At 32.8% G+C, this 14,581-nt stretch overlaps 1 protein-coding gene across 10 annotated transcripts in view; it reads right to left on the bottom strand.

Moving 5' to 3' along the window:
- nphs1 (NPHS1 adhesion molecule, nephrin) overlaps nucleotides 1–14,581 on the bottom strand; it is a 486,431-nt gene that overhangs the window by 130,475 nt on the left and 341,375 nt on the right. For all 10 annotated transcript variants that reach the window (XR_015508789.1, XM_087283293.1, XM_087283292.1 and 7 more), the window contains 1 exon segment: nucleotides 8,822–8,944. Coding sequence is in view for 9 of the 10 variants with exons in the window: in XM_087283293.1 (XP_087139419.1) it covers nucleotides 8,822–8,944 (123 nt within the window). In the remaining variant the exon portion in view is untranslated.

A 14,581-nucleotide genomic window follows, 5' to 3' on the forward strand; every position in this document is an offset into this window, starting at 1 on the left:
TGGAACGGCACGCATTTTCCACATAAGCAAAAACACCGCAATCAAATTAATTCCCTGAAAGGTCTATTAATCATATAATCACAAGGCCTAAATGAAGGTAAATAAAATACATTAAACTGGATTATTTTGGCAGACGAGTAAAGCTATGAATAGACATTGCAAAAGTGCCTCGAATAGTCAACATTCTGTTTGTTTGCTTTCTATATAATTGAAGATACTGACTCATTCCTGAATCTTAGGGGAAAAAACAGTATAGGTGGTAGAACAAAAATGTTTATGACTCAATTTGTTACAGGAAATATGCTTAAATGTCTATAGAGAAATGTATTACAGGGTGTTTATGTGTGTATAGAATTAGTTAATTTATAATACAAAAACACACTATCATTTCAGCAACCCAGGCTTATTTTCAATACGTACCCCAATATACATTTATGGAGAGCGCCAAATACGTTTTGTTTTTTTTTGCAGTTTTTGTTTTCCGAATTCACCAGAGGCCGCTGTGTACGCTTTTTGAGATCTCAAATTTCACTCGCAAGTGCCATTCACGCCTACCAAACTCATGTAAATCCACCAGAGGCTGCTGTCAACTGACTGACTGACCGATCGACTGACCCACCCTCCTCCTTACCTAAACCCAACCGATAGTGTTTTCAAAAGGAATCCAGAAAAAGAAAAGCCCTTGTGTAAGCCTGTGTTTTTTCCACGTTTTCAAATTTTGCCACATTCTCACCCTATTATTTACTTGTTAATTTAATTTTTGGGCTTTTGTTTTTGTCTTACCTGCTTTCTAGAACCGTTCTTTGCCGTAATCGAACCCCATTGTCGCGGTCAAATCTGCTCCACTTCACAAGTTTGCCAGAGTACGCAGCAAGACACTCGACAAACTGGTAACAGCAGGAAAGCCATCCATACAGAGGTAAGTGGAAAAGAATGGCATCATATCGCCCCACTGCGTTCGTTTTAAAGACAAAATGCAGTCATTTTTTCCTTTGGGTACATAATTTGCGATCTCCATAAATGTATATACAAGTACATTTTCAGAATTACATCAGATTTTTTTCACCCATGTGACACTTTAATGATAACAGCACTCCTCCAATCAATTCACCCTTTAATCATAATTGTTTATACTTCACATATGCTGTTTGTTTTTATGTTGAGTGCCTATCTAAAAACAAGTTTGGTCAATTTCAGATATGCGAGTTATAAAGCACCTTTTCATCATACACATACCTCGCCAATAGCAGCCTTACCATGGACAGTTCTAGAATCTGATGAATGTCTCAAAACATTAAATATAATACGTTTTGAGTATATCTAATGGTAAAATTTGGTCTCAACCATCTGTTTTTTGTTCCAGAGCAAATAGATTTGACTGAGGGCAACATTAAGTTGTATAACTTTGAATAAATTAAATGTTATCTCAACATGTGGCAACTGTTTTTTTAGACATGTTTTTTGCATCTTTATTGTCTGTGCACACCATGACAATTTCTGATTGTACTTTTTGCCAATGCTTATTGCCTCGTGACTCATTTATTTCCTCATGGTTTATTTTATTTTGATCTGCTGTATTAAAAACTGCCCACCACTCCCTTCAAAGACATAACAGAACATAAGTCAAAATTTGGAATGCCCTTTTTTATGTTAAAACTCTTCAGCTGGATCTAGACTGATCACCCTTGCTAGCTCTTGACAATAATAATACATCAGTTTGTTATATTTCATTACTCGAATTGTAAATAATTGTTATTATTTTAATTTGCATTCATATTTTTTCTATTATTATTTCTATAAAGGTTGTTTGCTATGTTTGTAAATTGGAAAAATGTTAAATAAATCATAAAAAAAACAAAAAACTGTGCAACCACTGAGATTGGCAGTTTATTTATATATACAGTATAATCTGATCGGCTGATAGCTGTGGGATATTCTGTAACAGCACTCGTAAAGCCTCTTCACCCCTCACCCTTTTGTATTTCTCTGCTCACATACAGCAACAAGTAGAGGACACTCTACAGTTTAACAAATATTGCTGCTGTTGGACAACATAATGTACTTTTAAGGCTTTTTTTAGTTGAGAATGTAGTTGTTTAGATTGCAACTATACAGTTTATAAGGATAGTGCCTATTTTAAATATTTATAATGTCAGAGATTCAGTGCATCGGCTGCCATCAGCCTTTCTGAGCAGGCCAAAGAAAATGACTGTTGACGTTTTGCCACAACATGGTGACAAATACCACATAATAAGTCCTTAGAGGGAGGAAAAACTTAGCGTTTTCTCAACGTAAGTTTTAAACTACAGTTGATCAAATCATTATAAATCAAGTAAGTGACATTCTAAGTCGATTTCTCTCTTTTGTATTTTATAGTGCTGTATTTATACCACAGAAACTGCTAGTGTTTGCTTTGCTTTGTTTTTTTCATGGTTAACTATTGTGGAATCCTGACTGCAACAGAAATACTGGAAAATCTCTGTAGACTGATGATTCAGCCTCATAATCTTAAAATGTGAGCAATTGTTTTGTCACCTGTTTTGTCATCACTTTAGACATTATGCTAGAGAATCATTCAAACACTAGCTCTAAAGTGACATGTGTGAACTGGAAATGGTTTCTGCTGTTCTGACATCAACTGCAGATGTGAATAATTGGCGGAAGAAAGTAGTTCCTTGTACAAAATTATTTTTAAGACTCTACATGTTTGATTTTCTTTTTTGCAATATGGCTGTATATCATCACTGCTGTGGCAATAAGGCACTCAGCCTGTGGCCTCGAGTCAATGCAGGCCACCCACCAGTGCCAATATACAGCCATATCACATTGCTACTTGTGTGATATTAATATATATATATATATATATATATATATATATATATATATATATATATATATATATATATATATATATATATATATATATATATTTAGATGCAAAAACCTTTAAATGCTGTTTGATGAGAAAAGCTCATTTTAGAAGAAAATTTCAGATGGCATTTAGAGGTTTATATATATATATATATATATATATATATATATATATATATATATATATATATATATATATATATATATATATATATATATATATTCAGTATTATATGTTTAATGTTATGTTTAAAGGTGTCAAATTGCGACCCTATTAAACATACAAGCACAATATGAATCCATCTGTTGAATGTGATAAATGCGTGACTGAAGCCTGCTGCTGTTTATTCGTCAGCATGTGTGTGTGTGTTTGTCTAAGTGTGTGAAACTGAGATTCTGTTACACCCATAACTATCTTCACTGTCTTGTCCTTTCTCTATTTCATTGCTGTCAATAAAACCTGCTGCCTTCCCAGGCAAAAGAAAAGCAGTCACCACAGCAACCGCCCTGTGTCACACACACACACACACACACACACACACACACACACACACACACACACACACACACACACACACACACACACACACACACACACACACACACACACACACACACACACACACACAAATGGACACACAAACAAATGCACGCGCACACACACATGCACGCGCACACACACACATGCACACGCAGACACACCAACACGCACACACGTCTCTGGGACAGAAGAGGAAGTGAATGCTTGATGACTGCTGAAGAAAAGGGGCTTTCAAGACCCCCTGCCTCAATCATATGGGCCGCTCCACCACAGGAGGCAGGAGAGATGGAAGAAAAGTCAAAGACTGAGACTCCAAAAGGGATTGAGTAAAAGATGGAAAGATAGACTGAAAAAAAGAGAAAGAACATATGGAACAGGAAGGATTGTGTGAATGAGAGAGAAGTGTAGAAAATGAATAAAGGGAGTAGTGATTGCAGACATTACACACTCCGCAGATTAATCTGAAAGGGTACAGTGTGTTACGCAAATAATAAGATATAAATAAATGTATGTATACATCCCTAAATTATGAAAAGTGTTGTATTTATAGGAACAGTTTACCTGCAAAATAATATTCTGTCATTTCTCATCCCAATGTTTATTTTTTTTAAGTAAAATAACAAAATGTTTTTAAATAACATACACCTTTTTGGAGTGACTGAGCATTACTTTTCAGCAGTGCAACAATCATTATATTGAATCCAGGCTCATTATTGATACCTACCTCTGTATACATATCTGGAGAGTGCCAAATACATACCAGGAGCTAAATCTTTTAGCAGTTCTTGTTTTCGCGAATCCACCAAAGGTAGCTGTGCACACATTTTCAGATCTCAAACTTCTCTCACGAGTGCCATTCGCGGCTGCTTTTTTCACAAAAATCCTCCAGAGGCCACAGTTGACTGATTAACTGACTGATAAACCAACGATAACCTCACCCACCTCCTATCCTAAACCCAACCGACAGTGTTTTCAAAAGCAATCCAGAAAAAGAAAAGCCCTAGCTTGATATTTACCATGTTTTCAGATCTTACCACGTTCTCACCCTGTTATTTACTTGTTTATTTTATTTTGCCTTTTGTTTTTTGTTTTACTTTCTGGAAACGTTTCTTGCCGAATTCAAACCCAGTCGTCGCGGTCAGCTCCTCTCAGTGTCTTAAGTCCGACGTACAAGGAGAGCCAATAAACAATCTGGTAACAGCGGAAAAGCCTTCCACACAGAGGTAAGCGGTCAGCTGGTAGCGCGAAAAGAAACAGAAGCTGTCGGCAGCGTCCTACCACCCTGTAGCTTTCGTTTTACATCTGGCTACATAATTTATGCTCTCCAGAAATGTATATGCAGTACGTTTTCACATTGAGTCTGTGTTGCAACCACTTTGTATGAGAAACAGAACACTTTTAAATCTTGTCTAAAGACCCATCTTTTTAAAGCAGGCTTTCCTTTAACAATTTTTATCATATTTTTTATCATGTTATTTTATTTTCGCTACTGTGTTTTTACCTGTTTGGTCAATAATTGTTTAGTAATGTTTTATTATTTGTTTTAATTTGTTTTAGTTTTGCTGCTGATGCTTATTGTAAGGCGACCTTGGGTGTCTAGAAAGGCGCCATTTACTAATAAAATGAATTATTAATTATTATTATTAAACAAATTATGCAGTAGCTTATAATTTTTCTTTCTGCACATTTAATTTTATTTATTATTTTAATATTATTTATTATTTTTAAATAGATTTAAAAATATATCATCAGTATTAAAATTTCTAAACTGTGTTAAAAACATGTTTAAATAATTGGTAGCAAAACATGTTAGGATATTATTATAATTGCAACAAGAATTATTTTTTTGGGAGGGGGAAATTATAATAGGAAACAACGTGGAATTAGGGCTTGACTAATGCTTTTATAAACATACAGTACATATTTCAATATTTAGATTACATTTCAATATATAGCTTATAATTTTGTTATTTGATAAAAAAATCTGAAAATGAAAACACACACACACAATTGTTAAAATAAATACATCTAAAATGGAAATTTAAAGATAATACAGGCTGAAAATGATAAGCACTTAAAATATTTTGGGCAAATTAATTTATAAAGAATTGCTTAGATGTTATAAAAAGTGTATTAAGCTGGTTTAAGTCCCGGCTGGGTCAGTTGGCATTTCTGTGTAGAGTTTGCATGTTTTCCTGTGTTGGCGTGGGTTTCTTTCGGGTGCTCCGGTTTCCCACACAGTCCAAAGACATGCACTATAGGTGAATTTAATCAACTAAATTGGCTGTAGTAAATGAGTGTGTATGTATGTTTCCCAGTACTGTGTTGCAGCTGGAAGGGCATGTGCTGTGTAAAACATATGCCGGAACACTTAGCGGTTCATTCTGCTGATGATTAGAGGGACTAATCCAAGGCAAAATGAATGATTAAGTAAAATATGAAGTGATTAAAAATAAAACCTAAAACTGTATTCAATTAAAAATATAGTAACTAAATATGTAAACAAATCTAAAAGAAAACAAAACTGCAATAAAACATCTAACAACAGAACAATTTAACAACTGAAAATGAAAATGGAAATATATAAAATAAAGATAATAAATAATTGCTATTAATAAAAAACTACAGTAGTATTTCAACAACTGTTGGGTCACAGCAGTTAAAAACTTGCTCAATGATTTAAGTTGTTGTTAGGTTAGTGAGTCGCTGAATCTGTCTTCTGGTCATGTCCAAATCAAAACGAGTCAAGAACGATTGAGTAATAACATCCTCAGGGCTCGAGTGCTTAAGGAATTGACATGTTGAAACGGCTCCAAAGATCCTCAAATTGAACTCTGATTGGAAAGAAGACCTGCACAGAATTGAACCAATAACTACCAGCATCTTTCACTGAAATCAATTTGACACAAAGTCAAACTGCTTCGCTCTGATGTCTTATGAATTTCCTTCAGGTATTCTCGAGGGCGATTCGGCCTCTGAGGTTCACACAATACAAAGAGAATCGCAGCCAAGTCACAAACCGATGTATTGGACTGACCCCAAACACAAACAAAAAAAAGCTCTACTTTGACAAATGGTCGAAGTATTTTTTATTTTGTTTTTTCCATATCATTGTTTCTCTCGGTAAAAATGGAGCATTTGACTTTCCTAAACAAAGTTTCTAGAGTATGTTTCAAGGAATATAATAATTAAAAATAAATACATGGAGAAATAAATAGATAAAAAAACAAAAATAAAAACAATCAAATGAAAATAAGTTATGACAGAAAGGACAAAGCTGATTTATAATAATAATAATTATTATTATTATAATAATAATAATAATTATTATTATTATTATCATTATTATTATTATTATTATTATTATTATTATTTTATTGTTTTATAACAATTAAAATATATTTTGGTATAATTTATACTAAAACAAGTATTAATTTAATAATATTAATTATTTTAGATTTAACAAAATATTTAGATCCAATAAATACTTTCTTTATCATTTATATACATGACTATTGTTAATAAAATTATATTACATTAAATCTACATCTTTTTGTCTATTTTGCTTTTTTCAAATGATTATTTTTCTCTCTAAAACCAAAGCAGCACTTGATCACCGTCATAAATATAACAAAAGACAAAATAAAAAATTGTCTGAATGAGTAATAAAAATATAATTATTTTAGAAAAAAGACAATACAATATTTTTATTTATATTTTCCAAAACTTTTGAAACTTCATTTATTTAGTTAGTAAGTTTGTTAGTTAAAAAAAAAAACAAATCATTGTTTCTTTCTGTAAATCAGCAGCATTTGACTTCCTTTAATAATGTTTCTAGAGTATGTTTGTAAGTATATAATAATTAAAAAATAATTAAAAGATGGATAAATAAATAGAAAGATAAAATAACAATAAAATCACAACAAACTAATAAAAATAAGTTACGACAGCAAAGGACAAGATTAATTATTATCCTAATTATTATTATTATTATTATTATTATTATTATTATTATTATCCATGTTTTATTTTCCAAGTATTTCTTTATTCATTTAAATGCATTTTCGTATAATTTATGCTAAAAACACAACTGTCTATTTAAAGGACACCTACGGTGAAAAATCTACTTTTTAAGCTGCTTGGACAAACGTGTGGAGGTATAGTGTATAGACCGTCATATTAGGGTGATATAAACACACTCAGTCCATTTTTTTTAATTTAACAACATAAAAACAGTGGACCAGTTGGAGCGGTTTCTAGATCACCACAACTTGACGTGGTAGTGCAGTTCCCCCGCCCACCAAAAGTGATTGACAGGCATGCATTACCATATTCTCAGTTTGTTGTTTCACGTCCGCCATTTTCAGCATGTGAGTCAAAGCGATGTCACCAAAGTAACACCCTTGCTCTATTTTTAGATGTGAGGCTCATTGGGCTCAACACAAGATCAACATTCACCACATAATCGCTCTAATCGAAATTATTGTTTGTAACTTTAGGTGGGTTAGCAAACATGTGTACTTTTCATTGCGTCTACCTTAAACCTTAGCTGTTTGCATTTCTCGCGGTCACAGAAGTTATTATCAATAGTTTATTTTCCATTTATTTGATAAAAATTTAAAAAAAAAAATTTATTTAAAAATAGCCAACTATTTTTGTATAATTTAAAAATATATTTTTTTATTTTTATTTTCCAAGATTTTTACAATAATTTATGTTCATAACTATTTATTATATCATGATAATCTATATTTATATTTTTTTATTCCACTTGTTTAAAAAGTGCAACTTATATTCATGAATATTCCATATTATTCCATATGATTATATATTCATCCAAATTTTCATTTCTCTCTCTAAAGCAGCACTTACATTTATCACCTTCATAATATTTCCTCCAGCAAAGGACAAAGCAAAACCCATCTGGACATATTACATTTCACCATACAGTTAAAAAAAGAAACCAATTTAGAAGAAAAAAGTTATCACCCACAAGCAGGAGGATCTCTCTTCCGCTCAAGTAGTTCACTCAGGTAAGCCTCAGATGTTGCCCGCTATAAGTGCCCTATCCTCGGTGGCCAAGTGCGCTAACTAATTGGCCACATCACTAATGCGCGCTATCAGCCCTGTCATACACCTGTGACCAATGGGACTTTATCTGAAGCCGAGCACAAGGGATTCTCCAGCACACTGCACACAAACTCCTCGGCTCATTAGTACCCTGAATGTGGCGATGGTGACAGGTTTAGGTTTGCCATCGCGTGTCACCTTTTCAATGCGTGCACAGCCATTAGCGGCCTTGGTTGAGCTATCTGTCATGGCTAAAGTTGTCCCATGTGCTTCTTTTTTTTTCCCCCATTTGCACCCTCGCCAGCTTTGCTCGGTGGTAAAAGATGAAAGTTTGCTTACTCTGCACATTGAGCCAGACTGTACGGGACACGATGGGGCGACTGCTCTCGGACCGACCCACTTGGCACTCGTAGGGGCCGTCGTCTTCTAATGTCACGTCTAGAATCTGAAGGTGGTACTGGCCTGTTGGGAAATATGAGGAGGAAAGAAAGGGACATGGGACAATTGTTATGTTTCTATAGCTGTGTTTCCGACCGTGCACATTCTGGAATAACAAATGCATAATAGAAATGCCAAAATGTGCATGAATTTAGAAAAAGCACATGAAAAATTTATGCAAACTACTGAGCTGGATCAATGTTTTATCCCATATGACAAAATGCACAAAAGATTAGAATGGAAATGCATTTACTGAATAAAATAGCATCAGAAAATACTAAGGGCCCTATTATACACTCGGCGCAATGTGGCGCAAGGCATGACACAATTGTTGTTTGCTAGTTTCAGCTTGGAGCAAGATTTGTTTTGACGTTTTGCACAAGGCTGTTTAAATAGCAAATGCATTTGCGCTCATATGTGCACCCATAGGCGTTCTGGTCTATAAAAGGAGGCGGGTTGAGGTGCATTGCTGGCGCGTTGCTATTTTGAGGAACTATTATAGACTGTTCAATAGACCAGATCAAAGCCGGTCTATAGTTCAGCGCAGAGTGCGTTAGTTGTGTACCCTGCTTACACACTGCTAAATACACACAAGGTTTACAGCAATATGCAAAAATCTTTACAAATAAAAAAGAATTAAAGGATTAAAATATATATATATATATATATATATTATTATTATTATTATTATTATTATTATTATTATTATTATTTTATATATATAAATATAAAAACCATACTTTCATGCCTTTTTCATCTCGGGGGCCTTTTTCAGTTTATTCATAACGATTTGCTTTTGTATAATGTTATTATTATAAGCATTATTATTTATTATATGCATATTCATATTTGTTTTATTAAAAAAACAAGCTTAAATTTGTCCTGTCTGTCTTATCTGTTTGCTGGAAATTAGAGCTGAATTTAGAAATAGTTTTAAAGCAAATCTTTACACTTAACAAACTAAATTAATCATGCAGGCTAATGGATGTTTGTGCGTACAACAAGTTTCCCTATCCACAAGAGTGAAAGTAAAGAATAAGGAGGCTCATCTCATGCTCGCGCTGTAGATGCTCTGTTTAACTGTTTTCTCGCTAGTGAAGGGTACAATTTTTCCACTTACAAAGTCCGTCATGTAAATGGCAAATGCGCTATGGCACGACACAACTGACTCTTAAAGGGAATGGGAGATGAGACTCTGATTGTTTTATTCTCAAAACACACCTATAACTCATTAAGAGAATAAGCTCAACCCTGTTAGACCAGGCTCCACGGCGCAAGGTGGATTTTTCTGTCCTTAAAATAGCAAAAGTGCATTTTGACACGCCTTAATGCTTTTAAGCGTTATAACTGAGACAGTGTGCGGACAAATCAAATGGCTTGCACAAGCAGTTATCAAAATGTCTATCGTTGCAGAGTTTGTATTTCAAGGAACTACTCTCGGTTATGCTTCACAGTACGTCTAACTGAACCAGGTATAAAGCAAACTTTTTTTATGAATGTTTATTTTGCCCTTTTTATGAAAACGACAGTAATAATATGGAGAAATGAAATATTGGTGCTGGCTTTCATCAGACAATATATCTGATGCAAATAAATAATATAAGTATGCTAGCCTTCTGTAACTCAGAAGATCACTATATTTAGGATATTAGAAGCATGGATTTTAAAGACATTCTATCATTAGGGATTTATAGTCAACAAAAGTTCTAAAAAACTAGGTAATAAACTAGTAAAAAAAAAAAAAAAGCTAACCTCTATTTAAACATTTATTATAAAGCACTAATTTAAGAAGTATCGCAAATGTTTTTTGCAGCCTGTTTGAACTTTAACGTTCATATTATGTCATTACTTAATTAGGTATAGCCTTCTTGCAGGCCTATTTTAATAAAATAGAAAAAAATATATAATAATCAAATATAAATCAAATGGTGGAAAATTGGAAAATAATTAGATAATAAATGAATAGATCATAATTAAATTATACATTAATAGATAATAATTATATAATAATTAACAGATAATAATTAGATAACAAATGAATAGATAATAATTAGATAATAAATGAATAGATATTATTAAGAAAATAAATTAATAGGTAATTAGATAAATTAAGAGATAATAATTAGATAATAAATGAATAGATACAAAATAGATAATGAATTAATAGATAATTTGATAATAAATGAATAGATAATAATAAGAAAAATTAATAAATAATAATTAGATAATAAATGAATAGATAACAATCAGATAATGGATTAATAGATAATAATTAGATAACAAATTAAGAGATAATAATTAGATAATAAATGAATAAATAAAAATTAGATAATGAATTAATAGATAATAATTAGATAATAAATGAATAGATAATACATAGATAACAAATGAACAGTTAATAATTGGATAATAAATGAAAAGATAATAATTAGGTAATAAATAAATAGATAATCATTATTTAATAAATGAACAGATAATAATTAGATAATAAATAAATAGATAATAACTAGATAATAAATGAATAGATAATAATTAGATAACAAATTAATAAATAACAATTAGATAATGAATTAACAGATAATAGTTAGATCATAAATAAGTTAATAGAAATTAATTAGATAATAAATTAAAAGATAATAATAATAATAATAACAACAACAACAACAACAACAACAACTAAAGCAAAAAATAAAAGTAGCCCCATGGATTTGCTATACGTGTTCCTAACGTGTTCTTAATTTGGCCCTGGGAATGTCTACCAGATTTTACTGGTTTTTAAAGCAGTACACAGCTACACCAATGTATTTATCTGATATTCTAAATTGTATATCCTGCCAGTATCATTGCTATCCTCTTTGTAATTAAAACATTAAACACATTAGATTCTAAATAAATAAACACTGAATGAATTAGTCCTTGCCAAATAATAGCGTTATTGTCTTCACACCTAATCTTACCGCCTCATAGAGCAACTATCAAACACCCACAGTTCGACAACATTAATATCGCATTTTTACACAACCCAAAATATTCTGTAAACGTATGCATTGATCTATTGGGTTATTTAAACGCATATTTCCACCATTTACACGAGTGTGCCGATTTGGCATATTCAAACACTTCTTGAAATCCACTTTTAATTAGCAGTAAACAAATCGGAGCAAAGAATTCGCAGTTGTCAAATGGCAGTGCTAAATTTGCATGCGATCTCAAATTAACAGCCCCAATTAGCTACGAGCGCAGCGGAGAGAACAACGTGATTCATTCTATTTGATGCAGCTCTTCAACATCATTCCTTTGTGTGCAAGATGCTTGTTATTTACTAGCAGAATATTGTGCCACCAAGGGGTTGTTTGTTCAACTACCATTCTGCCAGGATTAATGGCTGCTCCGCCGAAGTTTATGCAAGCTGTTCGAGCTTTGAACATTTTTCTTTCCCCCTCTTTTCCTTCTCCCCTCCCCTCCGAAGAAAACTAACATGCAGAAAATAGTATCCTGATATGACAACTTCCAGCGCTGAAAAAAGGAGGTGTCAGCCAGGATGGCAGGATAATTAACACCAACCAGCAGCAATTTTCAGATCTATGTGATCATAGAAGGAAAGGAAACCACTTTCAAATCATTAATGATTTTCCACTCTCTTGAAATTGCACTCGGTACAGGCTGCCGCGGTGTTGCAGTTCAGGGTGTTTGCGAGCGCGTGTTTGAAGAAGTCCAATAATTATCCCTCTGACAAGCAATATGAAACGCTGACGGGGACTCTGGCCGTTCTCTCACTCATTTCCTTTAGCGTGTGTGCATGCAAACCTATCGCTTGTCATGCCGCTTGTGAGGATTCATGTCTGCGTATCAGTAGATTAAGGCTGGCAGGGTTAACATTAAAAATGCTTTCAGTGTGTCTTTTTATGATTTCATTTGTCCCCTACATGGCACTCTTTATCCGTCATGCTATCAATGCCTGCTGGCGCTAGCACAAGCATCGAGTAGCGTAAGCATTTTTAAAACATTTATACTTGCATTTGGCACAAACTGCCTCTCTTTCTAGGCCGTAGAGCAGCTTTTGTTCTCCACAAAGAGGAGCAGATGCTCGGGACTTGTTTAGTATTGTCTTTTAATTGGCTTTTTTTATATAAATACACAGTGTGCACTGGCCAGGCATCATAGGTTATTCCCTACTGCACAATAATCCCAATTTACTCTCAATGGATATTAAAAATAGGAGTAAGATTTTATGTAGGAGCTGATTTTATATTTATGTTTAAGTTTTTGGAAAAGGAATTGGGTGTGTTTGTGTTTGGGTCCTCACTCAAAAAAAAAAAAGATAAAAAAAAGCCTAATTTCTTAAATCTGTCTCCGGTGCTTAAATTAGAAGCCTTTGATAGCATCTCGCTAAGCTGTTTTTAAGAGAGCTGAGCGCAGTTTGATGAGGAAGGCTGCATCTGAACTAGAAACTGAGACTGAGGCATCTATAGCCATCTGCAGATTATGAGCAAAACATTTTCTAATGATTCATGCTAATAGTCGTTCACGCTGAAGAAATAAACAACACTTTTTTATCCTTGATTTATCCAGGGAATTTACCCAATATTACAATAAATTAATGGTAATATCATAATGTCAGGAACATCTAAGGGAATTTAAAAAACAATGTATTAACAAAAATAGCGAATAGATGAATGAATGAATAAATTAATCGATCATTCAATCAATCAGTCAATTAATCATTCAAATAATGAATATTCCAAATAAGTGTTGTGACATTTATTATATACTAGAGAGCTTAATGCATTGCAATTTAAGAAAGCAAATGCAATTACAAAAAACGGTCCCACTTTATATTAAGTGGCCTTAACTAATATGTACTTACACAAGAACTAAGAGTTTGTTACAATGTACTTATTGTGTAAATACATGTATTTACTGTGTACTTAGGCTTGATTAAATACATGTATGTAATTACATATGTAATTAACTTTTGTAATTACATTTGTAAATACACTGTTGACCATCCCTTACACCTTAACCCACCCTTAAACCACCAAACCTTTCCATAACACAACCTCTATCCCAACTCAAAAGCACCACAAGTGTTCTCAAATACATTATAAACACAGTGAGTACATTGTATTTATTTTTGATATAAGTACATAGTAGTTAAGGACACTTAATATAAAGTGGGACCCAAAAAACACTAAATATAAAGAAAAAAATGAAATTGATGAAGATAAAAATCTTCATCAATTTGACAGCACACGTGTTGCAAATTTGTCAAAACACAAACAACTGAAGAAATGCCAAGCAAATTGGCCACAACACAAAAAACCATAACGAACCCTGTTGAGATATGGATGTATTATTATTGTGTCGTGTAACCAGGAAATTAAAATAAACAAAAAAACTACTCACCTTTTAAAAAACACCAATCACTTCACCGAGCAAGTCACAGCATAATAACACATCCACATCTCAAAATTGTCCACACATTTCTGGGAATTAAAATCAGTCATTTTTTAATCACAAAAAAAACAAACAAACAAACAAACAAAAAAAAAGTCACAAACACACAAAAAAACTAATTACAAACAAACAAATGAATGAACATACAAACAAACAAATGAATAAATACACAAGCAAACAAACAAATCAATCAATCAATGATTA

This window comes from Danio rerio, chromosome 15 (genome assembly GCF_052040795.2).
Source record: "Danio rerio strain M-AB ecotype USA chromosome 15, GRCz13ab, whole genome shotgun sequence".
Taxonomy (NCBI): Eukaryota; Metazoa; Chordata; class Actinopteri; order Cypriniformes; family Danionidae; genus Danio; species Danio rerio.